The 24,412-nt window shown below is 45.7% G+C and overlaps 2 protein-coding genes across 7 annotated transcripts in view; one reads left to right on the plus strand and one right to left on the minus strand.

The window, feature by feature from the left end:
- Positions 1 to 24,412, minus strand: part of LOC127048750 (myb/SANT-like DNA-binding domain-containing protein 2) — a 366,512-nt gene that overhangs the window by 320,873 nt on the left and 21,227 nt on the right. The window lies entirely within an intron of this gene.
- Positions 1 to 24,412, plus strand: part of BTBD9 (BTB domain containing 9) — a 369,159-nt gene that overhangs the window by 24,838 nt on the left and 319,909 nt on the right. For all 6 annotated transcript variants that reach the window (XM_050948554.1, XM_050948550.1, XM_050948553.1 and 3 more), the window contains 5 exons: positions 13 to 223; positions 4,457 to 4,820; positions 7,106 to 7,370; positions 16,802 to 17,021; positions 18,974 to 19,093. In XM_050948554.1, the coding sequence (XP_050804511.1) occupies positions 39 to 223; positions 4,457 to 4,820; positions 7,106 to 7,370; positions 16,802 to 17,021; positions 18,974 to 19,093 (1,154 nt within the window). In that variant the 5' untranslated portion in view covers positions 13 to 38. The remainder of the gene's footprint in view (positions 1 to 12; positions 224 to 4,456; positions 4,821 to 7,105; positions 7,371 to 16,801; positions 17,022 to 18,973; positions 19,094 to 24,412) is intronic.

Genomic DNA, 24,412 nt, shown 5'->3' on the forward strand with positions numbered 1-24,412 from the left:
TTGTTCCTATAGGCTGCCAATACCATCACTTCATCAAGATGAGTAATAGTCACCCACTCCGTCCTTACACAGCTGTGGGGGAAATTGACCATGTTCACATTTTGTCAGAGAATGTTGGCGCTCTGATGAATGGGGAGGAGTATAGTGATGTTACCTTTATTGTAGAAAAGAAACGTTTTCCTGCACATAGAGTGATTCTGGCTGCTAGATGCCATTATTTCAGGTGACGTATTGCTTCTTGTCCAGCTTACAGGAAACTCTGTGTATGAAATATTTTATTTATTTATTTATTTATTTTTATTATACCCTGGGAAGTTCAGAGAAATACTCCCATAATCTGCTATTTACTGAACATGACCTTTCTTGTGGAATGCTTCCCGTGCATCAAAGCATTGTGGCCAACTGTAAAAAGCAGGAAAATACCATGACATCATACTGTTTTTTACTTTCATTAAATTGAGCTCTCAATTTACAGATTAAAAAGAAATAAACTTCAGAACACAAATGGGATGATGTAAATACGATGTTGGTTTCCTCTGTAAAGTAAAAGTGTAAATACAGGTAACATGCTTGTATCATAGGACTGGAAGGGACCTCAAGAGGTCATCTAGTCCAGTCCCCTGCACTCATGGGAGGACTAAGTATTATCTAGACCATCCCTGACACGTATTTGTCTAACATGCTGTTAAAAATCTCCAATGATAGTGGTTCCACAACCTCCCTAGGCAATTTATTCCAGTGTTTAACCACCCTGAAAGGTAGGAAATTTTTCCTAATGTCCAACCTAAACGTCTCTTGCTGCAATTTAAGCCCATTGCTTCTTGTCCTCTCCTCAGAGGTTAAGAAGAACAATTCTTCTCCCTCCTCCTTATAACAACCTTTTATGTACTTGAAAACTGTTATCATGTTCCCTCTCAATCTTCTCTTTTCCAGACTAAACAAACCCAGTTTTTTTCAATCTTCCCTCTTAGGTCATGTTTTCTAGACCCTTTAATCATTTTTGTTGCTCTTCTCTGGACTTTCTCCAATTTGTCCACGTCTGCCCTGAAATGTGGCACCCAGAACTGTACACAGTACTCCAATTGAGGTCTAATTAGCATGGAATAGAGTGGAAGAATTAGTTCTGGTGTCATGCTGTAACAATTCTGGTTCTGGTGGGACCCATCTGAGAGAGTCAGTTCAGGACAAATTGCTTAAAGCAGGAAAGTTACAGCCCAAGGCTGGGGTTTCTGTGCACACCAAGGCAAACCAAACCAGCCAAACAGCGAAGACTTCGGTTTTACCCCACTGGCTAACTGTAAGTCACACAAGCGATTCCCTTAGACACTCTAGTGTCCCAGTATCACCACCAGTGCCACTCGTTATGGGGACAAATAGTTATGAAAACCAATACCCCAGTAAAAGAAAAGAGGTTCTCTCAATCCCAAAGGACCAAGCCCCAGACCCAGGTCAATATACAAATCAGATCTTACCCACAAATCATGCTGTTGCCAGTCCTTTAGAAAATAAAATCTAAAGGTTTTATTCATAAAGGGAAAAAGGTATAGATGAGAGCTAGAATTGGTTAAATGGAATCAATTACACACAGTAATGGCAAAATTCTTGGTTCAAGCTTGTAGCAATGATGGAATAAGCTGCAGGTTCAAATCAAGTCTCTGGAGTACATCCCATCTGGGATGGGTCATCAGTCCTTTGTGTAGAGCTTCCATTTGTAGCAAAGTCCCTCCAGAGGTAAGAAGGAGGATTGAAGACAAGATGGAGGAGCTGCAGCAACTTTTTATAGTCTCTTGCCATGTGGTCTCTGCTTTCTTTGTCCCAAAGACAAGCTGTCCATCACATGGCGTGGAAAACCTCAGTCACAAGCTGTGTCTGCCTTCTTTCAATGGGTCAGTTGTATAGCTGATGGTCCTTAATGGGTTATCAAACAGGCTAGGCAGAGCTGACACCAACTTGTCTGGTGTGTCACCCAGAAGCCTAGCATAAGTTTGAAATACAGACAGTATAGAGCCAATATTCATAACTTCAACTACAAAATGGTACACGTATACAGATAGCATAATTATAACCAGCCGATCATAACCTTCCCATGGACACCTCACACAGCAATGTTTGTACAATATTTGCTGCAAATATATAACAGTGGTTGCAACAGTGATCTATACAGTTACAGATTTTGTCAATAACATCACACATGCTTACAACACTCCTGCTAATACATCCCATAATGATGTTTGCTTTTTTTTACAAAAGTGTTACACTGTTGGTTTGTATTTAGCTTGTGGTCCACTATGACCCACAGACCTGTTTCCACATTACTCCTTCCTAGGCAGTCGTTTCCCATTTTTTATACAACTTATTTATTACATATGTTTAGTTTTAGCCTTTCTTGTTAAAATTGTTCATTTAAAAGGCTCTTTCTGCTGCAAAATGACCTAGGAAAATATTACATGTTTAAAAATTGGGTTGAAACTCATGTCTCCTTTTAACACTGCAGATCTACTTCCCATTCTTAAACTGCACATAGTGAAATTTCAAGATAATTATTCTGTCATATGAATGCCAGAGAGGCTAGTGATTAAACTAAGATGTATGTGTACAGAATGCACAAATTAGCTATCATCTAGAGCATGGGTTTCAAACTCAGATGACCACAAGGGCCCCATGAGGACAAGTACATTGGCTTGAGGGCCGTATTACTGACACCTCCCCCTCTGCCGCCCTGGGCCCCACCCCCACGCCACCCCTTCCATGAGGCCCCGCCCCTGCCCCACCTCTTCCCACCCCTTCCCTGCCCCCATCCCAACCTCTTCCCCGAAATCCTCACCCCAACTCTGCTCCCTCCCTACCCCCAAGGGGTGCAGGAGAAGTGTGGGGTGTTGCAGGGCCACGGGGAGGGAGTTGGGGTGTGGGGTGCAGGAGGGATGAGGGGTGTGGCTGGAGGTCAGAGCAGGGGGTTGAGGTGCAGGAGGGGTGCAGCAGGGGGCTCAGGACAGGGAGCTGGTGTGGGGTGCAGGAAGGGTGAGAGGTGTGACATGGTCAGGGCAGTGGGTTGGGGTGCAGGAGAGGTGCAGGGTGCAGTAGGGGGTTCAGGGCAGGGGGTCAGGTGCAGGGTGCATCAGGCGGCTCTGGGAAAGGGGTTGGGGTGCAGGAGGGGGCTCAGGACAGAGGTCAGGGTGCAGAGTACAGCAGGGGGTCGAGGTGTGGCAGGGGGCTCAGGACAGTGGGTTGGGGTGCAGGAGGAGTGTGGCGGGTCGGGGTGCAGGGTGCGGCAAGGGGCTCAGGGCAGGGGGTTCAACTGCAGGAGGGATTCGGGGAGCGGGTTCTGGCTTGGCACTCACTGGGGTCATGGAAGGCTGCCCCCCTGCCCTGCCCTGCCCTGCCCCCCCCCCACCCCTGGTGCTGCTCTGGGGAGCGGCTGGAATGTGGAGGAGCAAGGGCACAGGGGTATGTGGTGCTGTTGCTTCAGGCACCACCTACAGCATCTCCCATTGGCCGGGAACGGGGAACCACAGCCAATGGGAGCTGCTGGGGCGGTCCCTGAAGCAACAGCAACACATACCCTTGTGCCTCTCTTCCCCCACATTCTTTCTGCTTCCTGGAGCAGCGCGGGGGCAGGGCAGGCAGTCAGGGAGCCTGCCATGCCCCCAGTGCACGCCCAGCCAGAGCTGCTCTAGGTAAACGCTAGGGGAAGGCAAGGGGGCTGTGAGGAGCTCGCGAGCCACAGAAAATAACTTCTGTGGCCCGCGGGCCACGTGTTTGAGACCCCTGATCTAGAGAAAACATGTTGCAAACTTTTTGATTCTTCACACTTCTCACCACCTAGGACTCCAAGGCTGTTCTATGCTGTAGTTAATGGATAGAGCAAGGAAATGGGCATTTACACTCCTGGGTTCCATTGCCAATTCTGCTATTCTTTCATAATATGAGTGTTAGCAAGTCATTTCACCTGTCTGTACTTCTGCTTCCCCAACTTTCAGTGGGGCTGTGCAGGTGTCACTAAGGATATAATTTGGTCTGAAAGTTCTGGTGGTGGTATGTAAGTAGTAAAGAACCTAAATTAACTGTCAGATCCCAGGGTAAATTTTCAGAGCTGAAATTAAAAAAAAAAACAAAAAACCTCATATCCCATTCTTTTTACCTGTAAACTGACTAAACTTGAGGTAGAATAATTGAGATAATAATGAAGAGACCCCACAGTGCTGCTCCTATGTAGACCCTATCAGAGTAGAGCTAAATTTTAAGTTGTTCACATAGCTTCCATTTCAAATTTTCAAAACCATTCTTTTTCTTTTTATGTGGTTTCTTCTGAGGAGTCATTGTAAATATATCTTCATTTATTCTTTCACCTGGCATTTGGTTGCACTCTAGGCCGCTTGATTTATTTACTGTTTAAATATATATAACAAGGCACCCATTATTAGGGTGCAAGTTTCTCACATTTTCTTTCTGTCTCTAGAGCATTATTATATGGTGGAATGAGAGAATCTCAGCCTGAAGCAGAAATCCCTCTTCAGGATACCACTGCAGAAGCATTTACAATGCTGCTGAAATATATCTACACAGGCCGTGCTACATTAAGAGATGAGAAGGAAGAGGTCCTCCTGGATTTCCTGAGCCTGGCTCACAAATATGGATTCCCAGAACTGGAGGATTCCACCTCTGAGTATCTTTGCACCATACTTAATATTCAGAATGTTTGTATGACGTTCGATGTTGCCAGTCTCTACTCACTCCCTAAATTGACTTGTATGTGCTGTATGTTTATGGATAGAAATGCTCAAGAGGTGCTCTCCAGTGAAGGCTTTCTGTCACTTTCTAAGGTGCGTCTTTGTAAATTCTTTCAGACATGTTGGTTGTGGTCTATAAAAAAACACTATGATAAAATGCTAATAGTGGTCTAAAATGAAGAAAAGAGAAGTATAGGCCAAGTAATAGGAAACTTTAATAGTAGGGTCAGTTAGCAGTGAAATTGCCTGCTGGAGTTACTCAAGTCAAGATGAGATGAATAACTTAATATTTTGTAGTATTCTATAAACATTGTGGTAATAAAGAGACCCTAAAGATCATTCCTAAATGTAATATCCATTGAGCTAGTCAGCTGTGACCAATTATAAAAGTTAAACATGACTCCTAACAGGACATTGTCAAGGATAGGAGCAAAATATTTACCTTCTTTTCTTATGTATGTTTTCTTACATATTTGTAAAGTCTGCACTGTCCTTTAAACAGTATAGTCTGGCATTTGAAGCCTGGCCAAAGTGTACGCAGTAAAGGTTTGAAGGCAGGAGCTGCAAAGATGGCATAAATCTCAGTTTATGTTCATTCTCCTGATCCTAGGGCTCCTATATGCAGGATCGTTCTACAGCATAAGTTGGAGCAACCTTTGGGCTGCTGCAATTTACACCAGCTGCTAACTGTCCCAACGGGCTGAAACCACATTTATGGATCATTGCAGTGTAGGGGTATTCTAATTATGTCCCGTTCTCTGGTCACACCCCCTACGTTGTACTAGAGGTAGTATATGAATGTGCATAGGAATGTCTGTGGTAGCTCTGTGCCACTGGAGTTCCCCCATGCACTAGAGTGAGCCTTCTGGGCTGGATACATCAGTGGTACAGTGCCAAGTGGCTGCACTGCACCAGATGATTTAGTCCTAGATATCCCCCCCTTTTTTTTTTCTTACAGTAAATGCTCCCATATTGTTTCATCTGCCTCAAAACTCAGTATCAGTAACCCAGCACTCAAACCATGGTACATGTGAAAGAGCAGAATTTTTTTGTAAGAATGCAAGTTTCAGTTTCAAGCTTTCAATGAGTGGTTATAAAGGGATATTAAAACGTGTATGAAAAATATTTCAAGTCCCTATTACTGTAAAAAATATACTGACTTTTTTGGCAGGTTTAATGAGAACATCTATTCTATGAATAGGGACCAGAGACCTTACAGAGCTAATTAACTCGATATCTTGTTACAGAGGAGATTATAATTGCTCCCCCTCCCTTTTGACACTGAAGTCCTCACTGTTAACTACGTGATGCCAGATATAATATATCAACTAAGAATGCACTGGAGGATAACATCAGTGTAGAATGGAACAAATCAGCAGACTCCTTGGCCAGAAAACATGCTACCTGCTTTATAGTAGCTGGAGTTTGTGGGAAAACCAGTGTTGCAAGAGGGCTTCCTTGTTCGAAGGCTCATTCCTATTTATACTCTCTGCAAAGTGAAAATGCAAAAAGTTGTTCAATTCTGGTTGGTTTCATTTTGCAATCAGTGCATGTTTGTGCTTCTGTCCAGGAGATAGAGCTATGAATCTTTTCTGCAGCTTGGCCCCAAAAAAGAAAGGAGGAGGGAAAGGGCTTGGAGTGGGTGATACAAAACCTGCATCTCATTTTCACACCAGTGATCATATAGCTAAGTTCAAAGGTGTGCTACCAAAAATTTACTTTCGCAGCCCACTATACTGCCAAATCTAAAAATCACCTTTATTTACTCCTTGACCCATCAGCACTAAGAGGTTAGAGTACATTGGGATACAATTAATTTGAGTGGCTTGACACACTTACACACTCTAAGCCTAGTTCTGGTGGTGGTGATACAGTCATAACCTATTATGTAAGTAGAATATCTAGAATTCTTGCGTAAGTGATTAAAATGAGTAAAAGCAAATAAGCTATAATTGAATACAGTACTCAGAATAAAAACCGAAAGGCCAGGGAGGCTGCTCAGTGAGAGTATCATAGTGAGCCAGTAGTGGTTTCGCCTTTGACCAAGAAGGTTAGGATTCAAGTATGAGGACTTTGCCTTGTACTTTGATCTGACAGTGCAGGGCATTCACTCCTTTGGGGATGTTGCTCTGTTAGAGGTGCCATCTGCTGGATAGGCATTAAACCAAGGTCCTGACCAAAATTCCTTTTCTCAGTAAAATTCTTTTTAATGCCCTGGCTATATCTGAGCTAGTTAATGGCTATAATGTTTGTCTACAGAGTCACTGTCCCACTAGTATAATCAAGTTTTGAAAGAGCTTTTATAGCTTTACTAGTTAAAGATCTGTTAATTTTTGCTATATTTTAGACATTAATTTTCTTGGATGTTCTCTATTTAGGCTGCTCTTCTAAATGTTGTGCTGAGGGATTCATTTGCAGCACCTGAAAAGGATATTTTCCAGGCGTTGATGAACTGGTGTAAACATAACCCCAAGGAGAATCATGCTGAAATCATGCAGGCAGTACGCTTACCCCTGATGAGTCTGACAGAACTACTAAATGTTGTAAGACCTTCTGGATTGCTGTCGCCTGATGCCATTTTGGATGCCATTAAAGTTCGTTCTGAAAGTCGGGACATGGACCTCAACTACCGGGGCATGCTAAGTGAGCATCAGTATTTTTTAAACTTGTTGGGGATGGACTTTCAAAATACAACTGTTCTATTGCAGAGGCCCTGCCATATCCACAGCCATGAAAAAATGTGTCACGGAGTGTGAAAGCTGGTCTCCCCCTGTGAAATCAGGTCTTTTGTCTGGCTTTTACCGTATGCTCTACAGCAGGGGTAGGCAACCTATGGCACGCGAGCTGATTTTAAGTGGCACTCACGCTGCCCAGGTCCTGGCCACTGGTCCAGGGTGGCTCTGCATTTTAATTTAATTTTAAATAAAGTTTCTTAAACATTTTAAAAACCTTGTTTACTTTACATACAACAGTAATTTACTTATATATTATAGACTTTTAGAAAGAGATCTTCTAAAAACATTAAAATGTATTACTAGCACACGAAACCTTAAATCAGAGTGAATAAATGAAGACTCGGCACACCACTTCTGAAAGATTGCTGACCCCTGCTGTACAGATTTTATAGGGGATACCAGTGTTTGTCAAATAGGGGATCCTAACCCAAAAGGGAGTTGCAGGGGGTCACAGGGTTATTTTAGGGGGGTTGCGGTATTGCCACCCTTGATTCTGTGCTGCCTTCAGAGCTGGGTGGCTGGAAAGCGGTGGCTGTTGGCCAGGCATCCAGCTCTGAAGGCAGTGCCCTGCCAACAGCAGCACAGACGTAAGGGTGGCAATACCATACCATGCCATCCTCACGTCTGCAATGCTGCTGGCAGCAGCTCTGCCTTGAGGGCTGGCCTCCCAGCCAACAGCCATTGGTCTCCAGCTACCCAGCGCTGAAGGCAGTGCCACTACCAGCAGTAGTGCAGAAGTAAGCATAGCAGTACTGAAAACACCCCTACAATAATGTTGCAATTTCTTCCCTCCTGCAACTCCTTTTTGGGTTAGGATCCCTACAATTATAACACCATGAAATTTCAGATTTGAATAGCTGAAATCATGAAATTTATGATTTTTAAAATCCTATGACCTTGAAATTGACCAAACTGGACCATGAATTTGGTAGGGCCCTATATATATATGGATTTGTAATTTATCAGTAGAAATGAGTGGTATATTACTAATTGGAAAATACCTATACAATTAAAATGTCTAAGCCAACACCTTGGGAACATTTTGAGAGTATCTGAAATTGCTTTAAGTGAGTGTGAATTTTTTTCTGGCCTTGGAGGCAGAAAGAGTAATGAAAAATATAGCTGGAATAGTTTCCTAACTTCCATTTGTTCTTTTTCTGAAGAATTGCAATGGCAGGGATGACAAACTTTAAATAGAAAACAGGAAAATATGTTAACTTCTCACAGTCTAGATGTTGCTTCAGCATGTAAATTACAGCAGAGTGCATTTTTATCAAAATGCTTAATTTTTCCTCAAGGAAAACCATTTGCAGAATCTTTATATCTAAAAAGTAATCAAACTTTAATGCAGGCATCTGTCAGATTTTTAATGCTAATTCTATAATAAAAATAATAGATCTGCTGTTTAGTTTCAAAATATTCTGTATCTAATTTTTTTCTCTTCCCCTTTACATTGTTTGCCCACATAATGTGTAAAATGAAAATCAGTCCCTGCACCCAGAGAGCTTATATTCTACGTATGAAGAGAGAGGAAAGCATTTCCCTTGTGTTTGCTGTAATAAGAACCTATCTCCACCATTGTACTAGATTGTTTGTATTATTTGTGAATTAGGTTTTAACCTTTTACAGTTGGCCAAGTGTTTTATAAAAACATTTGTGTGCTACAAAGTAACAGTTACATAGCACAGAATATTTACCCTGCAATTGAGAATAATGTTGAATACTCTTAGAGAATATTCTGTATTGTGGTCTCTTAAATCATGCGGGAATGAGCTTTCCATTATAGGAAACTGCTTTTTTTAGCAGCTGTCCCTTCAGGTTTTTCACTTTGGAAACTACAGGCTTTACTGATCCTCTGCATTCATGTTGGGATTTTTTTCAATTTTGTCATAAAGGGGCATTCTTTTCATAGCATTATGAAACGGAAGTTTACAAAGCCTGGATGTTGCCTGCTGATTTCCTTTTCTCTATAGTCACTTGGCCATTGATAGCAGGCACCGAAGCTCATGATTCTTCTTCGAGTGCTTGCTCATATCCATTCCAGTTAGGTGTGCATGTGCCGCGTGCACGTTCATTGGAAGATTTTTACCCTAGCAACACTCGGTGGGTCGGCTGGGCGCCCCCTGGAGTGGCACCGCCATGGCACCGGATATATACCTTTGCCGACCCAACCACCCCCAGTTCCTTCTTACCGCCCATGTCGGTCGTTGGAACAGTGGAGTGCAGTTTTACTGACCTCTACCTCCCTAGCTCCTCGTAGTTCTCTAGTTATTTTGTTGTGTATATAGTTCAAAGTTATATAGTTAGAGTTAATTTTTATTGTTAATAATTAATGTATAGTTAAGAGGGGTTCGGGGATTAGTCCCTTCCCCGCACCCGGTGCCGGGGCCCATACCTGGTTCACCAGGTTTCAAACCATGCTCGGCCTGTCATAAGCTGATACCGACAGGAGATCCGCACGACTCCTGCCTTAATTGCCTCGGGGAATCTCACCTGACAGATAAGTGTCGCATTTGCAAGGCTTTTAAGCTGAGAACAAAAAAGAAGCGAGACTTTCGGCTAAAGCAGCTCCTCATGAAGGCGGCTCTTACCCCTCTGCCTTCGGCACCGAGCGCTGGTCAATCGGCGGGCAGAAGCGCCTCCTCGGCACCGGACTGCGCCGGTACTGCCAAGGCCTCTCAGCACCGGCCGTCGCCGGCAACGAAGTCGACTCAGCACTGCTCCCTCTCCCCGAGGTCGAGAAGGCCTAAGACTCCTGCTGCTTCTGTGCCACCTGCACTGCAACCAGAGGGCTGGTCTAAGTTGGATTGCCCGGCACCGACACCTGCCGTGGCACCGACGACGTCGGCACCGTCGATTCTGGTCCCACAAGGGCCGTTGAGTCTGGTGCCTGTCAGCTCCCCGGCGCGAGCCGTGGTTGAGCTTACTATTCCATCCACGCCGGAGACATTCTCAACGGCGAGGGATCTGATTACCATGACTGTCGACCCTGCCTCAACCCCCGGCACCACTGGTGCAGGTAATACAGTCTATAGGCAAGCCTGCCTTGATAAGACCATCCTCTTGTCGGCACAGCAGAGCGGCACCGTTCACGATCACAGTCCCGCAGACATTCCAGGTCCCGTTGGCGCTCCCGCTCCCGACACCGCTCGCAGTCCCAGTACCATTCTCCTCCTCGGTCCCGGTCACACTCGTGGCACCGGTCGGTATCTCGTTCGCCGACCCGCTACTCTCGGCACCATTCCAGCTCCCGGCACCATGACCCCCGTAGCCGCTCCCGACGTCGAGCCTCGAGAGCTTGGTCGACCTCCCGGCACCGCTCCGGTCGCATGTCCCGATCTCGTTCCCGGTACCGGTATGCCTCCTGGTACCGGTCCCCGGTGCCGAGTAGAGCAAGGTCCGCTAGAGATAGAGACTCTGCCCAGGCTTCTTCAGCACCTCCATGGCCATCCAGACACACATCAGTGTCGTCCCACGCGGACAGCTCTTGTGCTCAGGACCGTGATTCTGATGTGCCCACAAGAGTCTTCCAAGAGACCCAGGCCCAGGACCAAGGACCCCATCAGTGGTCTTTCTGGACACCTTGGGTGTACCACCAGATGTAAGGTGGACCAGTAGTTCCGTCCCACTCTGTCTCATCAGAGCACCAAGTGTCAGAGGCGATGGTTAGCCGTCCCCCTCTGACTGCTGCGGAGGAAGCCCCAGTTCACCCACCGAACTCCCAGGTTCCACTGGAGCAGGAGGTCGCCCAAGAGCAACAGGCTACACAGGACCCGCTCGTCGCCAGCATCTCCTCTTCCTCTTCTCCAGATGAGGCAGTGGCAGGAACATCCTCCTTGGGCCCTCCTCCAATTGACCTGAGAGCCCATCAGGACCTCCTTAGGAGGGTAGCACTCAATATGAACCGCCAGGTGGAGGAGGTCCCGGAGGTAGAGGACCCGGTAGTGGACGTTCTATCGGCGGATGCCCCCACTAGAATGGCCCTACCGTTTATTCGGACCATCCAGGCGAATGCCGATGCCATATGGCAGTCCCCAGCCTCTATCCCTCCTGCAGCCAGGGGAGTCAAGCGTAAATATATGGTGCCCTCTAAAGGATACGAGTATTTGTATATCCATCCTTCTCCCTGATCACTAGTCGTCCAGTCTGTTAATGAGAGGGAACGCCATGGCCAGCAGGCCCCAGCCCCAAAATCGAAGGAGGCTAGACAAATGAACCTACTCGGCCACAAGGTATACTTGGCAGGGGCCCTACAGCTCCGGGTGACAAATCAACAAGCCTTGCTTAGCCGCTATAATTATAACACCTGGGTGGCAGTGGGTAAGTTTACAGAGTTTCTCCCTCAAGACGCCCGCCAAGAGTTCACTGCCCTCTCAGAGGAAGGGGAAAAAGGTGGCCAGAACTTCCCTCCAGGCCTCATTGGATGCAGCAGACTCAGAAGCCAGGACTCTGGCCTCGGGTGTTGCCATGAGGCGCATCTCATGGCTTCAGGTGTCAAACCACCCACCGGAGCTGCAGTATACCATTCAGGACTTGCCATTTGAGGTAAAGGCCTCTTCTCGGAAAAGACTGACCCCAGGCTGCAAAGCCTGACAGACAACAGGGTCATAATGCGCTCTCTCTCAGCATGCCTATGCCGGTGACCCAATGCAGGCCTTTCCATCCCCAGCCTCACCTCCCATACTCTGTGCCTAGACAAAGACAGGACTTTGGCAGGCAGCACGGCCAAGGTGGTCGCAGACGACCATCAGGACCCGAAGGGGGCCAAAATCAAGGTCCCTTGAAACCACCACCGGGACCAAAGACGAACTTTTGAAGGTGCACCCGAGGGCGGCGTACCAGTTACAGGCCAGGATCCCTCTCCTCTCTTCTCCAGCCATCTCACCTACTTCCTCCCGGTGTGGTCCCAGTTAACTTCAAATCGCTGGATCCTACGCACGGTGGAGTATGGGTACCACCTCCAATTTATTTCAACCCCACCCTCTCACCCTGTCCCTCTTCAGGGACCCCTCTCACGAGCAATTCCTCTTACAAGAAGTGCAGACGCTCCTCGCCATAGGAGCTATAGAGGAGGTACTGATGGACAAAAGGGGCAAGGGGTTTTACTCCCATTATTTCCTAATCCCCAAGTAGAAAGGAGGTCTCAGACTTATCCTAGACCTGCGAGGGCTCAACCAGTTTATGATAAAGTTGAAGTTCCGCATGGTATCCCTGGGGACCATTATCCCGTCCTTGGATCCTGGAGACTGGTATGCCGCCCTCGATATGAAGGACGCATACTTTCACATAGCCATCTTTCCTCCGCACGGGAGATACCTCTGCTTTGTAGCCAACCGTGAGCACTTCCAGTTTACAGTCCTGCCGTTTGGCCTTTCTGCAGCCCCAAGGGTATTTACAAAGTGTATAGCCGTAGTCGCCGCCTACCTCCGCCGACGTCGGGTACACTTTTTTCCGTATCTGGATGATTGGCTCATCCGAGGGGCCTCCGAGACACAAGTGGGCATCGTCTGCATGTGGGCATTGTCAAGGACCTATTCACACGCCTAGGCCTGATGATCAATATAGAAAAATCCACTCTGGTTCCCACGCAGAGGCTAGACTTCATAGGAGCTATCCTGGACTCCAATCTAGCCAGAGCCTGCTTACCACAGCCGCGGTTTCAGGTGATGGTAGCAATCATCCGAGGTCTACAGAATTTCCCGACGACCTCGGCTCGCAGCCGTCTCGGTCTTCTGGGTCACATGGCTGCCTGCACGTTTGTAACCAAATACGCCAGGCTCCGCCTCCATCCTCTCCAAGTTTGGTTCAACTTGGTATACCGCCCGAGCAGGGACGCAATAGACATGATAGTCACCATTCCCCCGAGCACCCTAGGCTCCCTAGAATGGTGGCTAACTCCCTCTCTGGTGTGTGCAGGGATGCCGTTCCATCTGCCCCAACCCTCAATGTCCCTGATGACGGACGCATCATCTCTCGGCTGGGGTGCTCACCTCAGTCACCTTTGTACTCAAGGCCTTTGGTCATCTCAGGAGCTGGCATTACACATAAATGTCCGAGAACTGAGAGCAGTCCGCCTGGCGTGCCAGGCGTTCCGGCAACAGTTGTGAGGCTATTGTGTCTCAGTGTTTACAGACAACACAACGGCCATGTACTACATAAACAAACAGGGAGGGACACGGTCCTCCCCCCTTTGTCAGGAGGCCATCCAACTCTGGGACTTTTGCATAGCCCACTCGATAGATCTGATAGCATCCTTTCTCCCTGGTGGATCGACTCAGTAGGTCTTTCCTGTCTCACGAGTGGTTGATCTGCCCGGATGTTAGTCATTCTGTTTTCCAGAAGTGGGGATTTCCCCACATAGACCTGTTCTCTTCCCGCGCGAACAGGAAATGCCAGATGTTCTGCTCCTTCCAAGGTCTCTCCCCGGGATCGATCTCGGACGCTTTCCTGATGCCGTGGAAGAGCCAGCTCCTTTATGCCTTCCCACCATTCCTGCTGGTTCACAAGGTCCTGCTGAAACTCCGCAGGGACAGAGCACACATCATCATGATCGCTCCAGCGTGGCCCAGGCAGCACTGGTACACCACGTTGCTCGACCTGTCGATAGCCAACCCAGTTGCCCTGCCACTCCACCCAGACCTCATAACTCAGGACCACGACAGTCTTTGCCACCCAGACCTGCAGGGTCTTCACCTCACAGCGTGGCTGCTGCATGGCTAAACCAGTCAGAGTTACGTTGCTCTGCGTCAGTACAACAAGTTCTCCTGGGTAGCAGGAAGCCTTCCACCCGGTCAACGTATCTGGCCAAGTGGAAGCATTTCTCCTGCTGGTGCGAAACGCTTAATCTCACTCCCACTGAGGTCTCGATCCCCTCTATTTTGGACTACCTCTGGTCTCTCAAATAGCAGGGCCTAGCAGTATCATCACTGAGGGTACACTTTGCAGCCATCTCTACCTTCCACCCAGGCGAAGGTGGTCGTTCTATGTTCTCACACCCTATGGTTTCGAGATTCCTCAAGGGCTTGGAGCACTTATACCCTCAAGTGCGCCGCCCAGCCCCGACCTGGGACCTCAACCTGGTTTTAACCACACTTATGTCTCCCCCATTCGAGCAGTCAGCAACCTGCTTGCTACTATACCTGTCTTGGAAGACAGCTTTCCTCGTAGCCATTACATCTGCCAGACGAGTCTCCGAGCTTAGGGCTCTTAAGGTGGATCCGCCATACACTGTGTTCCACAAGAACAAGATGCAGTTGCGACCACACCCGGTATTCCTCCCTAAGGTGGTTTCTGCCTTTCATGTTAACCAGGACATCTTTCTCCCGGTCTTCTTCTCGAAGCCACAGTCAACGTGACGGGAGCAACAATTGCACTCCCTGGATGTCCGTAGAGCGCTCGCATTTTATATTGAGCGGACAAAACTGTTTCGTAAAACGCCTCAACTCTTTGTCGCGGTAGCAGACTGAATGAAAGACCTACCTGTTTCCTCTCGGAGGATCTCATCTTGAGTGTCGACGTGCATCCGCACTTGTTATGATTTGGCTCATATTTCCCCAAGCCACATCACTGCGCATTCTACCAGAGCTCAGGCTTCATCTGCCGCCTTCCTGGCTTGTGTACCTATCCAGGAGATATGTCGCGCAGCTACCTGGTCCTCGGTCCACACCTTTGCTTCGCATTATGCTCTGGTTCAACAGTCTAGAGATGATGCAGCCTGTGGCTCAGCAGTTTTGCATTCTGCTACATTTCACTCCGACCCCACCGCCTAGGTAAGGCTTGGGAATCACCTAACTGGAATGGATATGAGCAATCACTCGAAGAAGAAAAGACGATTATTCACCTTTGTAACTGTTGTTCTTCGAGATGTGTTGCTCATATCCATTCCAAACGCACCCTCCTTCCCCACTGTCGGACTAGCCGGCAAGAAGGAACTAAGGGGCGATTGGGTCGGCAGGGGTATATGTCCGGAGCCATGGCGGCGCCACTCCAGGGGGCGCCCAGCCAACCCACCGAGTGTTGCTATGGTAAAAATCTTCCGACAAACGTGCACGCGGTGCTCGCACACCTAACTGGAATGGATATGAGCAACACATGTCGAAGAACAACAGTTACAAAGTTGAGTAACTGTCTTTTTCTCACCCTGTCGTAAATGTAGCTATTTTAAGAATTGAATTCCTGTGTCTTTTCCTTAAGTACTAAGTTCAGATTAAACTGTAAACTATCATCAGAAAACTATTCACTTGAAATTATTAAATAATGCATCATGAAATGTCTAGAGTTAGCCCACTTAATTATTACTACTTTCAGAGAATAGGCAGGTTTCCAGAAACTTCACAAATAGTTCAGGATAGAAAGACAACGATTGTAACAGATCCATGTACATTCTCTCAAAGTAAAGGCTGCCTTATTCTACACAAGCCTTCCTCCTGTCAATAAATACCTGTGTTTCAGCCTTATGGCCTGAGACACCGTGTACTCAATAGCAAGCTGGACCTAAATTTTGCAGCAAGCTCCATGGATTCTGCAGCAGCTGCACTTAAATCTTAACAGGTTTGAAAAATTAAATATGAACTTAAGTAATACTGGAAACAGTAGCCTGTTATATTAAGTTCAATTTATTTTTATGCTGTCCACTGCATTGTACAAATTAGTGTGGGGTGGGTGCAGCTGGAGGTTGTGACAGGTGGATAAAAGACAGGTAGAACTTCTGGCATTTGTGGAAGCAACAGAGGCTGTTTGTAATGATGGGGGCAGCATCTGAGCTGGGTGTTTCTGCTAACAGGTTCATCAATGAAATAGTTAAAATGTTGACATTTTAAACTACATTATCTAGGTTTTAGACGTAACACCACATTGAGATGAATGGGAAAATGTACACTCAAAAGCTATTGTCAGCCAGTCTGTAGAGTCAGGAAGACAACACAGTATTTTGCATTCATGTCATGTTTTCAGTATTTTCTTTACAATTATGAGGGATAGAAACATTTTTTTTTAAAGCAACAATACTTTATCTCAATGTTTTTCAACCATTTATCTCAGTATTTTACAAATGAAGTTAAGGATCATTATCTCCAACTATTTTGATAAGACTAGATTTTGTTGCACAATTCTGTGGCAAGGGTTGGATTTTGCTGCTTTGACAGACAAGGGGCCCAACTTGTAGGCCCTGATTCAAAGACCGTTGAGCCAATAAATTCCCGTTAACTTCATTGGCCTTTGAATTAGGCTCACACAACCCTGAAGCAACTTCAAGCATTGTGTAGCCACCAGATCATCTCTGCTAATTTGTTTGTGCTGTAAAATCAGAACTGGTAAGCAACTCTCTCTTTCTCCTTTTAGTACCAGGTGAGAACGTTGCAACTATGAAATATGGAGCCCAGGTTGTAAAAGGGGAGCTGAAGTCTGCTTTGCTAGATGGGGACACACAGAATTACGACTTGGATCATGGTTTTTCCCGACACCCGATTGATGATGACTGCCGTTCTGGCATTGAAATTAAACTAGGTCAGCCATCTATAATCAACCACATACGAATACTACTCTGGGACAGAGATAGCCGGTATGTGACAAGTCACCCTGATTTAAGAGAAATTAAAACTGATTATACCCTACCTGCCTCAAAGATAAAATATTGAATTATTAACTTTTATTAAATGCCTATAAATTGCACAGTTTCAATAACATATCATGGGTGGGATAGCATTGACCGCTTGAATTTAAATTCTTAACATTCTGAATAGGCTTAGGAGGTTTTTTGCTTCATACTTGTTACTTATGTAACAAGTCACTTTCACTTTGCAGTGTTAAAATGACTAATATTTTAGTCATCTGCATGCTTTAGTTAACTATATAAAACTCCTTTTACTGATAACTGCTTAAATTATTAAAATAATTTTAAACAAGCTGTTGATTTCTCTCCATTTATGCTGTCTATGTTTTCCATTTGCACTTAGATAATGACACTGGGCTGGTCAGTTTCACTTTCTGATTCTCCTGCAGTGACATGATATTCTTGTGTTTCGGTTCACAACACTGCAAGAGAATTTTAAAATGAACTCTTTTGGTTAAAATAATATCATTTTAATGAAAAACCTTTCTGTTTGTGTTAGGTTTGTGACAGTAACCTATGTGTAGTAAAATTGCCCAGATTGGTGATTACCAAGTTATGAATATAGTTCTTAGAGACCTATATAAGGAAACTTGTCAAATTTGAATTATCACTGCCCATGTAACTAATATAACCACCCTACCTCATATTTTATTCTTACTACTTCATGTTCTTTAAGAATCAAATTGCACACAAGTTTAACAGTTTGGCGATAGCATAACTTTGGAAATTCCAAGCCTTATTTTCTATTAGCAAAAATATATCAGGAAGAGTTTTTTTATTTTATTAATAGTTCTCTAAATCATACAGCTGTTTGCAAATAACTTTATTCTGTTAAGCAAGAGGAAAGTTTTCATGCCTTTTGCTTTTCACAAAGTATTACATTTAGTATACAACGATGAGCTTTTCTACATTGAAATGCTTCTGTCAACCTAGTGTTATCTGCACAGGGACTTAGGTCAACTTAACTATATTGCTCAGATGTGTGGATTTTTCATACCCTGAGCGATGTAGTTGGTTTGATATTATTTTCTAGTGTAGACCATCCTTGTGTTAAACTAATCCCAGGTCTTTTAACAATATACAGTCAGTAAATTGTCACCCTGCCACTTGATTTTTGTAACCAACTTTCATTATTTTAGAATAGAAAATATTAACATTACTGATTCTTTCAAATGAACTCACTTATAATCTCAAGTGCAGTTATTGTTCTTTCAGAATAACATATACGGATTTTAAGAAGTGACCTGTTAGTTTAAAAGCTTAACTTTTATTGTTGAACAAAAGTTCCATCAACTCAGGACTACTGGAATTTGTGGTTTTTTCTTTCTCCCTTGGAAACACTGAAAAGCAACAGATTTAAAGCTTCTGAAGAAATACTTTTTAGTCAATGCGTAAATAACCTATTGAACTTATTGTGACACTATATGAACCAACTAAGTAAAAAACTTTGTAGAATTCAAAAAAGGCTTAGATAATTACATGGATAGAGAGGCAACAGTACTTAACTAGCTCAAGACTGATAAAGAAAATCAGTGAAAAAGATGTTATCACACAAAATAAACTTGCATTTCTCAGTTAAGGGTTTCAGGCTGACATTTATCATTTGCTAAATTTTCTCTGATATCTTGTTAATATTTCAGCAGAAATAATTGCAGTGCTGGTTTTAAATTTAGCTAATTTTATTACTGGGAATTATTATTTTGGTCATTTTATGTAGTTCTGAAAATATCTTTTAACATATGATTACATTAAATTTATTTTTAAAGTGATTTGTAATGCAGCCTGGATATGGGTCCCTTTTGTGAAAATACATTTTTACATAGACACCAACTTCCAGAAAGCAGGTTATTTCACAAATATTGAATGCTTCTATTCTAATTATTATTTTTGGCAATCCATAGGTCTTATTCCTACTACATTGAGGTGTCCATGGACGAGCTAGACTGGATCCGCGTGATCGATCACTCTAAATATCTTTGTCGGTCCTGGCAGAAGCTGTATTTTCCTGCCCGTGTTTGCAGGTTAGTTTATATGCATAATAGTATATGCGTATTTTTCCAATTCTTAGGCACCTAAATATGTGGCTTGATTTTTGCAGGTGTTGAGCACCCACATCAGATAGTAATTTCAGTGAAAGTTGTCACTTATCTACAAAAATCAGACTAGCTCTATAGATGCATAAATATGAATTTAGTTACTGAAATATAGAGACCCAGGTTTGAAAACTTTGGTGCTCTTCTCTCTCTCTAAATATATTTACAGCACAGTTGAACAATAGTTTGCATATTCTTTTCTCTCTTCTTCTAGTTATAGTCCAATGAGGTAAGACTGTTAGTATTTTTTCATTCAATAAAAGTAGCACTCAGCAGCTGTAATTTAGGCCTCTCTATAGTGACCAGTTTCTATGGGGTATCTTTTTGTAAGTGGGCCCATCAAGATGAGCCTCTTCTCCAGGCAGCCTCCATTATCAAGAAAACTTCAAGGAGAAACCTCATTCAAGAGCTAATGAGGAAGTATCTCCTTCCAACAAATCCTAGTAATCTCTACATGAAGCTATCATACCCTCTCCATGCTCCTGTGCAGTTGAATTTAAAGTTTTTCAGGACTTGATCAAGAGTGTAGCCAAGACCTTACAGTTTCCATTGGAGGAAATACAGGAGCTCCAATGCTCCCAAGTGGATATCCTCCCAACCACATCTTAGGGCAAACTAGCATTGCCTGTCAATGATACTCTCTTGTAATCAGCCCGCAACATTTGGCAGATTCTTGTCACCATTGCACCCATCTATATGAAGACTAATTAAAAGAGAGAAAAATTCCAGCCAAGGGCTCGAAATACCCTTTTTTCTCACCCTACTCCTGACTCCTTGGTGGTTGACATAGTCAACGTAACATTCACTTGAAGAAGAGAATGGTTTCTTCCCTGCTGATCAGAGTCCTACTTCTATGGGAGTCTTATCAATGAAGGAACAGAATGCTTGGCTTGTATTCACCTTGACTTTTTGTACTCCAGAGCTGACAGCATAGAGGGCATTCAGGGTGTAGGCGTGGCCCCAATGAACACTGATTTTTCAAAAAAATCTGATTTGCATGCACAGGGTGCGTGAATTCCAAGAGTGGGATTTCTGTGGACAACACATCACAAACTACAGTTCCTGTAAGGTACATAACTGTTCTCTTTGTTTTGTTTTATATATATATAAAGGGAGAAGAAAAGGATAACTTAAGCTAAGTATTGGGGTAAAGTTCATGGCATTTTCTTGGAAGTCCTGTTGTTTGAGACCTTTTTAAAACAGTTTGGACACTATACTAGTAAATGTACTGTATGAAGGGAGCAATCCTGCACTGGCAGGCAGAGGAAGCAGATTATTCCTTTTCCATGTAATTTCGGTGCTTCTATGATGATGTGACAGATAAGGCCTTGCTCATCTTTTTTTCTCATTTTAAATTGTTTTAAAACCAATTCTCCATACAACCAGAGCAATGCAGTAAACATACATGCACAAGAAATCTTCAGCTATAAATAAGTTCTTTGGTATCTGAATGAGGTGTGGCCAACAATGTCCTTCACTTCAGACTTAAAATATGGGCAGAGAGAACCTCTTTTGATCATATAAGGTTACTGTCTAAGTCTGAGTATATTCACCCTTCACAGCACATGATACTGATTTTTGTTAATAAGAATTATGCATGTCTGTCAAAAAGCAGATGTACTGCTTTAAGTGGACTGTGTGGTTTATCCATCAAAGAAGCTTTCTATGTCAACAGGTGGATGAGAATAATTGATTTTGTATAAAGATATGAAAGAACTTTTTCAAAGCAAAATTGTGCTGTAATAGAGAAGAACTTTGCTAATTAGCACACACTGTCCAACTGTTGTATACAAAACAACAATCTCTCCACACTGCGCAATAATGATTTAATAGCCAGCACACTTTTAGTGAGGCCTCATATAAAGATTTTGTTAATTTAAAAAATACTATATTTCCTATTGTCATATGATCTATTAATATTTAAAGCTAAACTTCAGTTGTCTGATGAATTAAGTACATTTTGTGATGAGATATCTTAGTTTTTTTGTTTGTTCACTTGCTATTTAGCAAGATTCAGTAATGTATTGGGTCTCCTAGTCATTGGTGAGATTATGCTGTTTAAAATATATTGTGATCTCTGCATCTAATTGCAAACAATAAATAATTTTTAAAGCTTAACACTATTTATATTATATGTTCATAATTAAACATCGGTGATAACTTTCTAAAGAAAATACAGAGAACAAAAACCAAAAAATCCCATCACAGTTTGGAAGCTTGTCAGACACAGTCCTCTAAACATATTAGGTCAAAGAACAATCTGAGAAACAGCTAGATAGTTTACCAGCATAGAAACTGGGTAATTATCATAAACATGGTTGATATATAAAAGTCTAGCTTATAAAGCAGATAAAGCACTACTGTAAAAGTGCTTTATTTTTTTCTAATTTAGAACTATGTAGAATCGGATGAAATAAAAACTTCATCTGAAACATTATCCTCTATCAGATATTTTTGTCTTTAATTGTTCGCACAATTGTTCTTTAATTGCTCACAGATATTTGAATCATATTCAAAGAAAATAATAATTTTCCCATTTGGCATTCTCCCACAGTTTAGTAGGGAACACCATAGAGGCAATGATACTGAAAGAGACGAATTCAGATCTTAAAAGCATAATTTCTTCCTCCTCTGAATCTTTGTCACTCTTGCTATAGCAGGGAGTACATGGGTCTTTCCCCTAGGTATTTCAGGTTCTTCTTCGAGTGATTGCTCACATCCATTCCAGTTAGGTGTGCGCGCCGTGCGTGCACGTTCGTCGGAAACTTTTTACCCTAGCAACTCCAGTGGGCCGGCAGGTCGCCCCCTGGAGTGGCGCCGCCATGGCGCTCAATATATATCCCTGCCGGCCCACCCGCTCCTCAGTTCCTTCTTACCGCCGTGTCGGTCGTTGGAACTGTGGAGCGCGGCATAGCTGTCCTCCACGTCCCTAGCTCTCCTTGTTATCTCTCGTTATCTCTCGTATTGTTATAATTGTTAGTTAGATTGTTAAGTATAGATAGTAGTAATTAACTGTAAATAGATTGTAAATAGTTGTTCGCCGGGGGCTCTAGCCCTTCCCGGCACCCGGCACCGGGCTCATGCCTGGTTCGCCGGGCTTCAAGCAGTGTGCGGCCTGCAAGAAGCCTATGCCCACCAGCGACCCCCACGACGCGTGCCTGAAGTGCCTGGGGGAATCGCACAGATCGGACAAGTGCCGCATCTGCAAGGCTTTTAAGCCAAGAACAAAAAAGGAGAGGGATCAAAGACTCCGGACTCTCCTTATGGAGGCGGCACTTGACCCGGCGGCTTCGCAGGCCGTGATCTCGGCGCCGGCACCGGATCGCACCGGCACCGAAAAGACTCCCCGGCACCGACCTTCTCCGGCACCGGGGACAGAACCAAGACCGTCGAAGTCTGCCTCAACATCGGCCGCGGCGCCGCAGGCACCGTCGACTCCGGGCCCGGCGGGTCCGTCGACTCCGGTGCCGCCAACCTCCCCCATGAGATCTGGGGTCGAGATATTGGTCCCATCCACGCCGGAGACCTTCGCCTCGGCTCGGGACCTCATTGCCTTAACTGAGCCTACTCAGCTGCCACCCCCGGTACCTCCGGTGCGGGTCGCGTCTAGAGGCAAGCCAATGATGTCGGCACCGTCTAGGGACTCGCGCTCACGGTCCAGGTCCCGACGTCACGGCAGATCGAGATCTCGTCGCCGCTCGCAGTCCCGGCACCGCTCTCCTCGGCGGTACCGGTCGCACTCGCGGCACCGGTCGACCTCAAGGCGGTCGCGGTCGGACTCCAGCCGCCGATACCGGCACCGTGACTCCAGGAGCCAGTCCCGCCGTCACTCGCCGCACCGGTCGACCTCCCGGCACCGTGCTGGTGGCAGGTCCCGGTCCCGGTCGACCTCCCGGCACCGAGCTGGTGGCAGGTCCCGGTCCCGATCCCGGCACCGAAGCGGCGGCCGGTACCGGTCCAGATCCCGGCACCGAGACAGAACCCGGTCCCGGTCCCAATCCCGGCACCGATATGACTCCCGGTACCGATCCCCGGCACTGAGAAGATCTTCGGTGCCGACCTGCGCAGACCCTTACCAACCAGGGTCTGCCCCGCCGTGGCCTTCTAGACAGCCGTCGGTCTCCTCCCAAACGGACAGCGGGTATGCGTTGGGCACCGACCGGCAGGCGGCGCTATTTCATGACCCGCCACAACACGACCAAGGCCCGCAGCAATGGGGGTTTTGGACACCCTGGGCATACCATCAAGCCCAGGGGCCCCAACAGCTTCCTGCTAGGCCTGCGACGGCGGAACACAGGGTGCCGGAAGCCTCATTGTCTCGCCCCCCTCCCTTCCCGGATGGGGAGGAAGGGTCCAAGCAGCAAGACTCCGCTCTGGCTCCTGAGACATAGGCGAGGGCCAAGGGAGACCCTCCATTAGACACTCTCTTGCCGGGGGTCTCCTCATCCTCCTCCCCTGATGAAGCGGTGGCTGGTACCTCCTCCAGTAGCCCCCCCCCCCCCGCTGGACCTCAGGGCACACCAAGACCTCCTCAGGCGAGTAGCTCAGAATCTGAGCCTACAAGCCGAGGAGGTCTCGGAAATAGAGGATCCAATTGTTACCATCCTCTCATCGGATGCTCCCACCAGGGTCGCCCTACCCTTCATAAGGACCATCCAGGCCAATGCCAATACCATCTGGCAGTCTCCGGCCTCCATCCCCCCTACGGCGAGGGGCGTCGAGCGGAAGTACATGGCCCCTTCTAAAGGCTATGAGTACCTCCATATACACCCGACACCGTGTTCCCTGGTGGTACAATCAGTGAATGACAAAGAGCGTCATGGGCAGGAAGCTCCAGCCCCCAAATCCAGGGAGGCCAGGCGGATGGACCTCCTCGGCCGTAAAGTATACTCGGCTGGGGCGCTGCAGCTCAGGGTATCGAACCAGCAGGCCCTGCTCAGCAGGTACGCCTTCAACTCCTGGGTGGCAGCAGACAAATTTAAGGAGCTGCTGCCGCAAGACGCCCGCCAGGAATTTGCAGCCATCTTAGATGAGGGCAAGAAGGTTGCACGTACATCTTTGCAAGCTTCTTTGGACGCTGCAGACTCGGCTGCCCGCACCCTCGCGTCGGGAGTAACGATGCGCCGCATCTCCTGGCTGCAGGTCTCTGGCCTTCCTCCGGAGCTCCAGCATACCATCCAGGACCTCCCATTCGAAGGCCAGGGCCTGTTTTCCGAAAAGACAGACCCCAGACTCAAGAGTCTGAAG

This window comes from Gopherus flavomarginatus, chromosome 4 (genome assembly GCF_025201925.1).
Source record: "Gopherus flavomarginatus isolate rGopFla2 chromosome 4, rGopFla2.mat.asm, whole genome shotgun sequence".
Classification (NCBI taxonomy): domain Eukaryota; kingdom Metazoa; phylum Chordata; order Testudines; family Testudinidae; genus Gopherus; species Gopherus flavomarginatus.